At 44.1% G+C, this 14,436-nt stretch overlaps 1 protein-coding gene across 1 annotated transcript; it reads left to right on the top strand.

The window, feature by feature from the left end:
* The first annotated feature begins 6,914 nt into the window (after positions 1 to 6,914).
* On the top strand, positions 6,915 to 13,991 carry prr35 (proline rich 35). The gene is made up of 4 exons (XM_023819222.2): positions 6,915 to 7,045; positions 8,205 to 8,315; positions 10,975 to 12,574; positions 12,738 to 13,991. The coding sequence occupies exons 3-4, from the start codon at positions 11,130 to 11,132 to the stop codon at positions 13,582 to 13,584; spliced, it is 2,292 nt and encodes a 763-aa protein (XP_023674990.2). The 5' UTR covers positions 6,915 to 7,045; positions 8,205 to 8,315; positions 10,975 to 11,129; the 3' UTR covers positions 13,585 to 13,991.
* The last annotated feature ends 445 nt before the right edge of the window (positions 13,992 to 14,436 follow it).

Below are 14,436 nucleotides of genomic sequence, written 5' to 3'. Positions count from 1 at the left end.
AGGGCTTCATCGAATGATCACTGGCTGAGTGAGCCCACCATGTAGTTAAACACATATGGGGGTCCTTGTAGCTTACATCCAATGGAAGGCTGGACCTGTGCTCTCTGTGCTAAAATGAGCTGCTTCGCTCGCCCCAGGTCAGCGTGTAGATGAGCAGGAGACCTGACTTTCTCCGACAGGACCGGCTGCTTCTTTTCATTCCTCCTTCCCCCTCGTCTCTCAGCTCTTCGCCAGGTGACACCCCCAGGTTCCAGGACAAGACCCCCCCCCCCCTAAAGTCCTCAGGGTGTCCGTGCAGCGAGTAGGTTCCTCCATCCAAACAGCACCTGTTTCTTGTCATACCTTCCGTCAGCTTCCCCAGCCAACCCTTAGGGAGGATGTGAGGAATAACGGAAATTACCATAAGTCACATGGTCGTCGGATTGCAAGAAACGCTAACAGATACATTCACCTGCACAAAAATCGTAAACACAGTTACATTTATGCCATTAAAAAAGCATTACATTTAATCCAGAGTACTTTCAGGTAGCAGAAATATGCTTCTGCTTATATACAATCACACAGATTAAAGCGTAAGAGTAACGTATAGTGAAAAATAAAGAGACTCAATGAAACCATCACAAAAATGGGTCATTTTGCCAACCTTCAAACATTTTTTGGTTTCCAGCATTCACAGAAGTGCACAGAACTCACACGGCGCATAATAAAACGTCTCCAAATTCCTTCGTTATATTGTGATAAATTATATTATACGTAGTATATTACATTATTTATACCTAATATACAAGATTGACGTATATTGTGGCCACATTTGATAGAACAAAGGTATCTGAGAAACAGACAAAGCACTTTTTTCATATGATACAATTGGTCAATTATTAAAAAAATAATTCTTAATTATTTTTTGAAAATTATCTAAATTTTCATTACTGATTGAATGCCATTTACGCATGATGTTTATTAAGAGCGCGCTGAGTTTTGATTTGACATTCTGGCTTCCATTGACCCGGCATGGAAATTTGGCTCACATTTCGCCTTTTCTTTAATTGGCTTCTGCATCCATCATCCGAGGCATAACCCTGCTCATGCATCAAAGGAGAAGCATATTCTCCAAGGACGTGCTTCACCTTTCAGCCTCGCCGCGTGACGTTGGAGGCCGACCCATTTTCCCCCTCTAGGTTATTCTCGTCTCTCGGACTCGGCTAAACGGGGTCTGCAGACGGCAGTGCCGGTGTGACAGCGTGGCGTGCCCCAGAGGGTAGTCATGCTCTCCCGGCTTCCATCCAGTCATTGCTGGGTCGTACAAGGCAATTGATCACATTGATATATCTGGGTGGATTTGCGCGATGTCATGCGTGTCCAGCCTTGTATATGAACGTGTGAAACATCAAAAGGCCCAACCAGACAAGCAGTCAGTCACGTCTGAGTTTCTCATCCATCCGGTACGATCCCTGTGCCAATTTGTATCACAGTGAAACCCGTCTGTTCCGATTACCTTGATATTGAACACAGCAAAACATTTAAGCTGCCAACTTCCATGATGACCATGATGAGATTCTTTTATTTAAAAGAAAATCGAGCCCTGTGGCCACACAGTGAAGAGAACAGGCCCTCTGATTTGTGTGGAAAACGATAAGGGCATCTCCAAATGGGATCATCCGGTCACTGTTTTGCTCTGGCACACTTATTTATTTTCACATATCTCTGGGCGGATTATTTAAATTGAAGGAGAAAAAAGTAATAATACAGCCCATGAGAAGCGATAATCCAGAGAGCAAAACAAAATATCTGAAAACAAAAAAAATTGAAATGTGTTTATAGAATGGATTTTTAAAAATGCAAAGTCAACGGATATGAGAGTAGATAACAGCATGTACTGTACTGATACTTCCAATTCAGGACAGTCCACACCGATGATTAACTGGCTATAAACTTGGGTATAATGGGAGACTTTCACAGTGCCTCATTCATTTGCTTTTAAGTTTTAGTAGAAATTGACTTCTGGTGCTGGGAGAAAAGACCGGCCCTCTTTAATAACCAGGAAATTATGTGCATAGATATGAATAATTCCAGCTTTTAGCTCTGTGTTGCTTTGCAGAAAAATTTAAGGAGTCAAAGGCTGTTTTTCCTATTAGACACTATATACTATACTAGACTACACTATACTATGCTACACTACACTACACCACAAAGTATTATACTATACTATATTACGCTACACTATACTATACCGTGCTGTACCATACAATGCTAGGAGAATGTAAGGCAAACTCTTACCCTGGGTCAACCATTAAATGGTTTTATACTATATATTTATTTGCAATAAAGTGCTCTTCTAACAACGGAGAAGAAAGAGGAAAAGGGGATGTTTAATAATTAACAGTGGCTGAGAGCGATATGAGTTTAGTTAATGTGCCTGGAAGCTCTGGCTTAGAGAGGGGCTGCTATTTCTCCAACATCAGAGCACAAACCAGCCACTGGAAGAAAACCCAGATGAGTGTTTACCTGATCCGAGGGGGCAGCACGCTCCCTCCCCCCTGCCGGCCCCTCCAGCTCCCTCATTTTAAGAATAGCTGCTCTCAGAGTCAGGCCAGGCTGTAACATTTCTTGGATCGGCTCCAGTCTCCATTCAGCTAGCAGATGGATGCTGTCATGGTGCCACCTTGTAATCTCAGTTCGGTACTCACAGGGAGATTATTAGCTGACAAGCCTGACCAGGCCCTCTTAACCTGTTAATTCCAGTCATCCTGCTGTTGACTAACCTCTGAAGACAGATTGCCAGCAAATTATTTAACAGCCCGTCTCTTTCTCAGTCCCCCTGCTTTGGTCGGAGCACCTCTCCCTTCAACGCGCAGTCACTCTGGGCCTTGAGCTGGAGATGTGAATGCACAGCTGGACTCCTGCAGGAGGTATAGAGGAGTACCACCCAGTCTGCTCTCCCCCTTGTCAAAATGGAGTGTCCCTGTCAGTCTCACCAGCTGCCGCACCAGAAGGGAGGCCCCCTCAGGGTTATGCTGCTCGAGGTGCCTGTGTTTGCCTTTAATCGGATTATGAACATGCATTCTGCTGGAGCTCCGAAATTCCCGGGATCCAGCTCAACTGCAACCTTGCTGTGCTCCGGAAAACACGTTCTGTGTAAACCTCATTTTCACAGTGTCTTAAATGGTCAACATTAATGCTACACAATCTTGTAACTGCTTATCCTGGTTAGGGTTGCAGGGCTAATAATTACAGCAACTACTAAAGGTGGATTCCAAACTAATGTGATCGCTCAATCTGTTATTCCTAGTGTTCAATGAATCTAAATCAAATGGTGCTTAAAATCTGTTCCGTTTCCTGCCGTGTTCATCACAGCTGATCATTGGCAGTTTTGTCATGATTTAGATTTCCTGACACCTCAGGATTCACAGCAAACTGAGGATGACAGTCTGACTATGGTAAGAATACCCTTTTTTTGTGAATATCACAACATAAGTTTTAGAACAACATAATCTTAAGAACTTTATCATAATGATTTGGGACGGGCAATTACGTACACAGGGGTCACTCAGTGGAAGGCAGGTGTTCCTTGGCTGCAGGTATTGATTTAGATTTTTTTTCCCAGAGTTCCAGTGCAGATCACAATATTAATGCCTCTATATGACTTTTTATTGGAAAAACAAGCAGCCAGATGAAAGGTGCTGAAAGTGATAATTTCTTACAGATGATTTTGTAATCCTCCAACAAACAAAATAAACTATATATAATTTTGGTGATGTGTCCCTTTAGATAAAACAGAGAATTTTGAACAAGACATACATGTCATGAAAGATTTCTGTCCAGAACTTTTTCATCCATAGAAATATAGATTGGGTACATGGTAATTAAGTATACTCTATGTGAAGCTGCTTATACATTTCATGATGTGTGTGCGTGTGTGTGTGTGAGTGTGAGCATGTGTCTGTGTGCCCTGCAATAGACTGGCCATCCCTGCCTGGGATATCCAGGCCCCCCCCACCCTTTACCAAATACGCAGCTATGGAACGGTGGATGGACATGGGGATGGATTAATTATTAGGTATAATCTGTCAGAAGGGGCACTAAGGAAGATGTGCAACAAATTTCTGATGGACCGCAAACCCCTTTTGTTCTCTTATTTTATTTCTGGAAAATTCTGGGCACCCACAAACATTTGATGCCATTCCTGCAGAGCGGAGTTCTGAAGCTGCCGACTGGCCTCGGCCTGCCTCCGGAGAAGCACTCTCCCGGATGGAGATACACGGACGCTACGTGCTAACGTCGGCTGAGCCACGAATCGTCGCCGTAATGAAGACACCCGTCCAAGCAGAGGGAATGGATCTGGATGTCTTATGGAGACTGCGAGCCGTGTTCGGGATCTCAGGAACATGGCAGGCCTCCCTATCGCCTAACTTTTCTGGGAAGCTGACGTACCGTCCCCAGCGTCTCGGCTTTGGAGGAGCTGTCTCTGCCTCTCTCCCCTCTCCATCTCACTCCCGGTCTTCTTGTTTCTCCTGATTTGTCAAGCATCTTCTGGGCTCGCTCCCCCTGCTGTCACTTTTAGTACAGATGGTTAAGCCCTATGGAGCAGCCTGTCACTCCCGATTTCCTCTCCCCCGTCTGACAGCAGGCCTGATCGCTCGCGAAAGGCCCGATTCCGATAGCACATGGACCCTGACATTTCCCAAAGGGCCCTGCAGACGCCTTCCACTGGACCAGAGGAAAGAAATGAAGAACCTGAAGTCGACCCAGAGCAAGCTAGAGGCTAGGAGAGAGAGGGGGTAATGGAGAGCGACCGGGGCAGAAGCAGAGGGGGCTGGTGAGGCAGGCAGGACCGTTGTATAAGACACGCATCAGTCACCGCCCCTGGTTCTGATCTCACAGCTTATGTCTGTAACATATCCATCTCCTCAGCACCAATGCGCTAATCACATCCCTGGGAGGCTGTGAGGTTCTATGCCAAGCTGGACCGGGCTGTATTGTCCATCCGAGTGGAACAGGAAGCCTGACATACCTGCATAGAACGTTATACGCTCTGGCGCCATGTGGACCAAACCCAACTGGTGATATCATCCTCCAGCTCCATGCCCTCTGCACTAACCAACAGGGGAAGATGTAATTTGGGCAGCATTCAGTGGATCAAGCAAATTATAGATAAGGGATTGTGTAGATTAATAACATTTTTCGTTTAGAAATGTATATAAAGAAAATGAATCCAATCATTATCAGTCCACCCATGCTCCCATCTTCTAAGTGCTTTTCCAAGTGAGGGTTCCACTAATTTAACCATTAAAAACTAAAATAAAAATAGTAAATATAACTTCCCGCCCAAAAAACATCTCTGTAGAATGCAGTTGTAACCTATTCGCATTCTAGGGCACAGAGGTCATTTTAAAAAGGCATAATGCTTCACGTTAAACCTTAACTTAGCAGCTCAACAAGATCCAGAATTCGCCTGGTTGATGGTTTAACTACAGTGACTTGGTATAATGTTACTTTAAGTTAAACTTTCGATTGCACAGAAAACTAACCACGACCCAAACGTGAGAAACTCACTTGTGCGCCTGCTTGTTCTGCAGCCCCCGGAGCGACGTCGTAGCTGCGAGTCTGGCTTGCGAAATGCTCAAGTACGACGGTCTGACCAGCAAACTGATCAGCGTTCAGCTCTTCCACAGGTTACACACAGACATATATTTCTTTCCTCTGTGCAATCTTGCCCTCGCTTTATCTTCGCATTATCTTCATCTTTAATTCATTATGCTATTATCTGGATGCCGTCAAGGGATTGTATTCATTCTTGAAACTTCCGATTGTCATCTAAACTCATCAGGTATCATTCCTGGTTTCTTTTTTCTTTTCCGTCAATCCATATATGCCTTCAGTGAGCTTGCTTTCCACAACTCAAGGGGATTGTCACTCTACCGGGAATCGCGATTAGCGTACATGGAAGGCAACACAAAAAGGCAGTCCTTTTTAATTAATTTATCAAGGTACATTGGGAAAAATTCTAATAGGACACACTCCGGGCTTGTTCTATTGAAGGATGGAGTGGCTGCACTACGGTGTAAAATATGCATGAGTGAACTGACATGAGCAAAACCTCATCACAAGTTCTCTTGAGAAACTGTTAACCGGCCCACTGCTGTTTCAATGCATATTGATATATTCGTGTCTCCTTACAAAGTATTTCATACAAAGAAGAATCAGTGCAGTGCTCTTTTCAAAAAGCGTCAGGTACAATAAAGTGACAGTTTGATCCTGGAGTTAAAAGCTTCATTTTATATACGAGTCACGTTTGATAAATTAAAAGACGAGATTTCACCTGTTATATTATATATGATATATTTTATAACACATATATGGTTAGTTTATCAGAGTGATGGACACAAAGCACAAGGGCACAAAGAAACGCGTTAGAGGATAAAATCTGCCAAAAAGAAACCGGCTTCATGCGTTCCGTTTAACGCAGTTAATGCTACACCAACGTCCAATTTAAGGTTCCACACAGGTGCAGTGTGAAGATAGATAATATTGCCCTAATAATGGCCAAAAAAGTTTATTACGCTACCCCGAAAACTGCTTAGTTGCGTAGACGCGCTCTATAGCTTCGGACAATTCATCTCGTGTTTTTGAAGCATCAAGTTAAATGCTTACAATTACAGCGGCGGGAGCAGAAATTGTGAAATAAATATGTGTGCTTTGTAATGTAATGCACCATAAGGTTGGGAAAAAATGACTGAAAACCGGTGATTCCCTAGACAAAGAGCACCTTACGCCGTTCGTGGGTCTAACCCCTCCGGTTTTAATGGGGAGACAGTCATAGCCAGTAGTCAGGAAGTCGTTACCGTGCCCTAGCTGCGAGGTAAAAACACATGTGACAGTCCCATATAGGGAGGAAGGAGCAGCAGTATTGTAGTGCCCCTAGGCGTAGCTCCAAGTCAATATATACCCCGCACAAGCTGCGGCTCCCTCTCACTTGAGCCGAGTGCGCGCTGTCCGCCCAGCACCCACCTGCACGCCGCACACAGACAGAGGCGCGCTTGCTCAGGTAAGAGCAGCTCCCCACACCAACTGCTCCTGAACGGTGAAACTACTGAAACATCTTACCGAGACCTCGTTTTGTCATCTTTCATCGTTTCATTGATTTATCTCTGTCGCGATTGCTATTTTCTCCTATAAACATATTTTTAGGCTGTTACTTTATTTCCGTTATTCTGTTCTCGAATTTTGTTGTTTGTTTTAAATACACATATATATGTATTTAAATACACATATGTGAACATAATCTGCACTAGATTTTAAAGATAATCTTCAATAGTATGAAATTCTTTAAATGCATGGGCGTAGTTATTAGTGGCAAAATCTTCGAATGAAAAGTGTCGTTCAGATGTATTGCGTAATTTGCATGTCGTTTACCAGATCATTAAATTCAGTTTAAATTCATTGGTTGTTCTTATTATTATGTGAAATTGAAAAAGTGCCAGAAATGCTGTAAATATGTAGAACTTTGTCAGAGTAATTCAGTGTTTTCGTTTTTTGCCTAGCGACGATGGCATGAAGTGATGGTGAAAAATTATTTAAATGTATTTCTGGTCCATTAGTCTATTGCTAATAATAAGTACATGAGTATTGTTTGAGCAATTATCTTATTATTTATGTTACGTAAATTATACTGCATATTGCAGCTGAACTGTATTTCGTATGTATCTGTGCAGCGTAAATATACTAAACGTTTTGATCCAGCGCTGAAATATTGTATCTTAAAAATGTTTCTTTGGCGGTTTTTGCTGAACTTAAAGAAATATTTTTGTACTCGTGTGTATTTGTGCTGAAATTAAATAATACACGTGTAACTGGAGGAAGTTTTACTCTCAGTAAACTAATGATACATCGTGGGTGAAACATTTTTGTTTTTGTTTTTGCCTAATTTTATGCTTATATTAGTAATAGCCTGTTATTTCCCTGTGTTATGATGTGTACTATTTTGTACAAGTAATGTTTCTGTACTTGAACCACAAAATAAAACTGTCACCTCGTTCAAGTCTGAATTCTAACGTTAAACATTTAAAAAATATTTTGAAAACACTTGAATGGCAGCTTAACTTTATTTTACTTGGAAAAGTAACCAGTATCTATAGCTGTTATTGAATAAACATGCAGTTAGTGTAAATGTCTTTGGTTTATTCAGCTTTTACTCTGTTTTGCAGGACTTCACGGTATCTGGACCAGCTCCAGCATCTTCCTCTTAAATAACCAGCCAGAAATAACTGGAAGGGTACGGACTTTGACAGCTGGAGACGTCCTGACCCAAATTTGAGGTAAAACCATATTCCTGACACTGATGGCCCTCAGCGCATCAATTTGTTAACGACTAGTTAAGCCATGCTACTGCACGCGGACGGGAATGGACTTTTACAGCAAATAAAATGGGGTTATCTGTTATGCTACTGGATTTTGCAGGTGAATTTGCAGAGAAAAATGCACATATGCAAATATGTATACTGTATATTTAAATGAATTAGGTCTGACTAATTTAATCTGATCTGTACAGTGTAATACAAAAAAAGGTTTACATTTCTTGATAGACTATCAGTTTTAGTATCAACATGCGTTATATGACTGTCTGAACTGGTATAAATTCAAATTAAAAGATAGGATTATTTGTGTTGTTCTACCTATTATTTCTTAAAAGTTGCAAAGGAGATATATAGTTGAAACCTCAGGTTTGATGATCAGTATTTTTTATGAAGTCATCGTTCCCTCTGACCTGTTTTTGCAGTAATCCTAAGCATTTGCCACACGCAGCACCTTGGTCACAATCCATCAGTACTGATACGCTGATCAGTTTTACAGTTTATTCTACGATGCTTCCTGATGCTTTTAGCAAGGCTAATCATTTCCATTTCAGCAACTGATATTTAAGCAAAACTGATCAGAGTTATGTGCTGTAAGTTATGCACAAGGCTGCAGGGTCTGAAAACACAGGGGGAGGTGTGCAGGAGAGGAAAAGATTCAGTAGCGTGCGGTCCGGGATAGTCACTGACCGAGTATAATAAGTTAATAATGTATTATATAATAATATAATATGTTTTATTGACTGGATCCTAAAAGCAGCTGTTAGGCTCCATTTGAAAGTTCATTGTGGGTCATTGGCCGGTGGGACCTATTAACTACCTGGCCCTCCGCCTCGACCTTAGTGGTGCAGGATCATCCCATATCAGGACGGCTCTGCTCACACTACTTTGTGAACCGAATGCGCTGGAAATCTATGTTTTGCATCCAGCTCCTCAGTAATGCCTTAAAGTTTTCAGCGAATATATCAGCAGGTTCTACACAGTAAATAGGCTGTTGTAAGAGATAAAAGCAGCCATGAAATAGCTGATTCTTTATCTAGAACCTTAAATATTGTTCCAGGCTATTATCCTAGAATAAACTTGGGAAACAAAAGAAACTGAGAGCTCATGGCAAGCTCTTTTTATTCTGGGAAAAATTTTACCCTAAAGGATAGGCCTCGGGTTACGTTATTAACAGAATAAAAGGTGGAAAAGTGTATTAAGTGTTTAAAAATTCAATGATTAGTGAATGCGTGATGCAGAAGGGCCAATTTAACAGGTTTTCAAAGTGTTTCATCACACAGCAGTCAGTCATGTGGTAGAGTGCTGTGCTGGTTACTGTGTCTGCATATTGTTCTGCCCCTGGTCGTCACAAATCCCATTTCTTCTTTTCTTGTTTACGTTTTTACAATAAAAGTTTAACCGTGAAAACACTAAGTATTTATTGGAAATCTTTGCGCTGGATGGAAAGTGTACATTGAACTTCATTTAAGCATTTGCTAGAAAACTGATCCGACACTTAATCCTGACTAGAAAACTAATCCGACACTTAATCGTCACTGGATTTAGTTATGTTATACAATGGCATAAGGTCAAAAGTGATGTTATTACTCTCAATCAATTATTTCAGAATATGGAATCATTTGATAAACATGATACAGAACAGCAGCCTAAATGATCACCTCACTGAGACAATGAGTCAATACCAACATGCTTAATAAATTTCAGTCTTATTCGTTGTTTATCTTCTTGCCTTGCAAGCAGCCGGCTTTAATACTAACCCATGCATGTGCCCGTTTTTCATATTTTTGCTCAAAGTTTGGGGTTTTGTTTAGTGTTAGAGTAAGTGGCACAATGATGGCACTGTTCCCTCCTGAGGAGGAGCTGCTAACCATGGTACTGACCGGTGCTGGCCCACTTCCTGCCGCCCGGCACTAACGATACCCCATGGGTGTGGTGCCCAGCCCTCATTAAATGACGCCATGTGCGGACCTCTTATGCCTCCCTCCTCACCCACCCAGGGTAACCCTATACCCCCTAGAGCTGGCCCTCGTACGCCGAGGTCTGACGGGGAGTGCCCACTGCACAGGTGCAGAACGCCCTAAGGGCCGACCCCTCCCCCCACGACACCCCCACCCCCCCCCCCCCCCCCAGCTGCTGCCCTCCGAGTGCCTGGTACACGACTGGAAATAATTAGTTCTGGCAGGTACAGTGAGAACAGGACACATAGGGCTGCCTGAAGATAGGTTAGTGGCGACTCTACTCAACCAAACAGCGCTCGTTGCACTCACAGAGACACACGCGTATACTAACAGGCTATGCTCTAACACACGCTAGTCTCTGTAGTACGCACTCATGCACTAAGCTGGACCTAATTTCTGCGGTGAAACCTAAGACTGAATATTTCTGGCTAAAAGAGAAAAAAACTCACAGTTTCACATTTTTCCGTTTGTTTTGCTAATTTCCTGAGTGATAAATTGTTTATTGTTGACCCTGCCAAGGCGGAAGCTTGGGTGCGGTCGGGAGACTTTGTTTGGCGGTGTGTCATTTTTAATGTTCAAATACTGTAAAAATACAGATGTGTGTTTGGGGGGGGGGGCAGATTTGTAACAGTTGGGTGAAGGATGTATTTTTCTGTCTGCAGCTACCACAGAAAACCACTTTCCAATCTATAGACGTGAATGAGAGCCAGTCGGAATTAGCATCCCAGCATATTTTGCTTCCCAGCATCCCGAAAATACGCATTCGCCCGGCGCCGCTTCTGCATCTCCACGGTGGTTTCTGCGCACTGCTTCAGCCATGTCAAAGGAAGATCTGACCTGCAAGATCAGCTCCGGGTGCAAACATAAGGAACGCAAACCCAAGAAACCCCATTACATCCCACGGCCGTGGGGGAAGCCATACAACTACAAATGCTTTCAATGTCCCTTCACCTGCATGGAGAAGTCGCATCTCTACAATCACATGAAATACAGCCTCTGCAAGAACTCTCTCTCCTTGCTGATTGAGTCTGATTGGCCCTACAAGAAGGGGAACATGCTGCACCCAGACCAGCTTCGCTCACTGCAACAAGGGCCGCGCCACCGTGGAGCGGGTAGAGAGGCTCCGGAGGTGTTCTCGGGCGCCGAGGACCAATCAAAGGCGCAGCAGACAGAGGTCACTTTAGTGGACAAAGGTCTGGAAGAGATTGAAGGCCATGGTGACATGGAAACAGGGCAGAGAAAGGGAACTGAAGTAAGCGTCCCAACAAAAGAGGTTAGCGACCAAACGGACAGCTCTACCAGGGCTGCCGCGAAGAGATCCAGGCAGTCGGAAGCAGACCTTTTGATCACAGATGTTTTTCCTCTGGATGATCAGCTTCTCAAACACCGACCCGCAGAGGTCGAGACCCAGCTGAAGCAGTACAAACTGTCCAAAGGCTGTCTGTCAGGCCCCAGTCTGCTGTCTGAACAGTGGCGCTTGCTGGCTACCAGTCACAGGAAGGCGAAATCGGACAGTTCGCCACTCAGCAATGGCTCCTTACCCTGCTACCCCCCACCGCCAGCCTTTGCGGACTGCCCAGACCCGGCTGGGCTGAACCTCTCCGTCCTCGGTGTGAGTTACCCACTAAGTCCCAGCCTCTTTTCTTATGTCAACCCCACAGTTCCTGGTGCAGCCTCGACTCACAGTCAGATGGGTCAGCTCCCATTCTTAGCGTCAGCCACGCAGTTCATGCACCCGGCGTCGAGCTCACTCCCCCATGCCGACAGGCCCCTCCTCTCGCCGCGCTTCTATTACCCTCTTCTCTGCGAGCACGCATTCGGAGCGGCGCGAGTCGATGCTGTCAAGGGAGCAAAGCCAGGCCAGTCCACTCCAGCCGCACTGGATTCCGGTTCTTCTCCCGGTTTCACGCCAAAAATCAACCTGTGGAAGGTCCCTGCCCTCCGGCCCAGTCCTAGCGTGGCTCCTCCAGCTTCCTGGACGTCCCATCATCATGTGCCAGTGTCCCTAGAGGCAGGTTACAGGGTGACAGAGGAGAAAGTGCAGCCTGGGTGTAAAGACAACAAAGCGTGGGGCTTCAAGTCAACCCTTGACATGCCTCTAGTAAGAGAACATGGTAGCAAGAGGACAGGAGCCCCCATGGAGGTCCTTGAGGGCCCAGTAGAAAAGAAGACAACAGCAGGGTGTGCTCTGGATCTCCTCAAGAACATCCACATCACCCCAACGATCTCTATAGCCACTGACGGCATCCTTCATCCCAGTAGGTACGTGCTAAATGTAAACACTGTAAAAGTTTTTTTTGTTTTTTTTAATGAAATTTTAAAAATCCATATTTTATTAATTCATTTTATAGTATGTGGCTTGTTTTGATATATTATTAGCAAGTCGCATTGAGTCTAAACATATTTCTGTTTTTTTGTCATATAGTTTTCGATCTGCCATTCATCATTCAAAGTCTTTGGAAGACTGGAATACAAGTTTCAGGAAAAGTGCTTCAGAAAATCTATCGAGTGAAATGTCGCCCCCACTGAAGCCTGAGAGGGTGAGATGTCTGGACCTGGCAGAGGACAGACAGGGGGGGCAGATCTCAGAGACTGCAGCAGCGCTGCTGGCTGACTTCAGCAGGGCCCTGCAGGAATACCAGGAGGCTGAGCGCAAGGTCTCACACCTGGTGAGGGAAGACCACCCAAGCCAGCGGCCCCTCTGGGAGTACCTGTGTAAGATCCGCAGTGAGCTCTCCCACATCCACCACGCGCTGGAGAAGACCACCTGGCAGAACGAGGGACCCTTGGACCTCTCCATCAAAAAGAACTTAGGGGGGACGGCAGGTGGAGAGAACCAATGCACAGGGGAGACCATGAAGGGGGAAGTGATTGGAGAGACAGAAGAGGAGGATGAAATGGAGGATGAAGAGGAGGAGGGAGGCGAAAGAGAGGGGAAGGCAGAATTGCTGGAAAGTCAAAAGCAGGAACTAGGGGTCCTAATGAAGATGAACGCCGCAAGCCTGGCTGAAACGAGTCCCAGGGCCATGGTGAAGACGGAGGTGCTGTCCCCCGGTGCCCTGGGGCTCCGGGCCGCCCCCGTCGAGGCGCTGTGGCCCAGCCGAACCACCAAGTGCGAGGCAGACTCCAGCGTGCTGCTCTGCCCCGATGGAAGGCCCATTGTCTTCACTGACTTCACCGCTGGGGCCAAAAGTATGAAGAGGCCAGCATCTCGAGAACATCTTGGGGAGACACTGTGCCCCCCCAGCCCCCTTACATCCAACGATCTGTAAGAATGACCCTCAGAAACACTGGGCGTCCCAGCAAGAGCCAAGCAGCTTAGCGGTCCAGCCTCACAGAAATTAAAGATGAGAAGGACAGAGTAATCAGCATCAGCGAATCATTTAATGACTGGATGATATGCAGTATTTCTGACTTGTAACAGTGTAGCACAAGGAGACGAGCCGTGTCAGTCCCGTGATTAAATACCTGTGTATAAATGCAAAAGACAATCAATCAAAGCACGTTATCGTTTGTGATGTAACCAACTATAACAGAAACACACTTTTAATACTTTCCTGTTATATTATATGCTACCGGGCAGTAATTTTGTGTACCTTAGAGACAGTACAGTGGCATTATTTATGGATCAACACTTTTGTTCAAAAACTATGTAAAGCACTTATTATTTATTAATCATAAAAATAAAACCACAATAAAACTGAGTATGGCTAAATTAAGTTAGCAATGACTTCATCTATCACAGCTTTTCACAGAAAGTCTATTTGTTTAACTATCTTGCTTCTTTATTCAAAGTCTTCAGTCATTTTAATTAGTCTTTTTCTCAATTGCTGAAACACTTTTCATACATAAAACACACAAAAAATCTCCAACTGAAACAGCAGTTGTGGGTTTTCATCTTAAATCTTTTCTGAAGCTAAAAACTAAAATATTTCTTATACAGGATCTGATGGAGTGTTTTTTTTTTTTTCATGTCATTATCACAAAGGCCAGATAATAATAATAATAACTATAATAATAATACAGTACATAATACTTATACAGTAATAATAACTGTAACTACATATAGTACTGTACTGTACCTCGAACCGCTGAAGCTGCACAATGTTTTCACAGACGTCACA

This window comes from Paramormyrops kingsleyae, chromosome 5 (genome assembly GCF_048594095.1).
Source record: "Paramormyrops kingsleyae isolate MSU_618 chromosome 5, PKINGS_0.4, whole genome shotgun sequence".
In the NCBI taxonomy this organism is placed as follows: Eukaryota; Metazoa; Chordata; class Actinopteri; order Osteoglossiformes; family Mormyridae; genus Paramormyrops; species Paramormyrops kingsleyae.
Note: the sequence above shows the minus strand (reverse complement) of the source record. Positions and strands in the feature narration are given on the sequence as shown.

Excerpts from the sequence above, each read along its gene's own strand:
- prr35 (XM_023819222.2), top strand. The coding sequence starts at position 11,130 with ATGTCAAAGGAAGATCTGACCTGCAAGATCAGCTCCGGGTGCAAACAT. Across the intron at positions 12,575-12,737 it reads GGCATCCTTCATCCCAGTAG|TTTTCGATCTGCCATTCATC; the intron begins GTACGTGCTAAA and ends TTTGTCATATAG.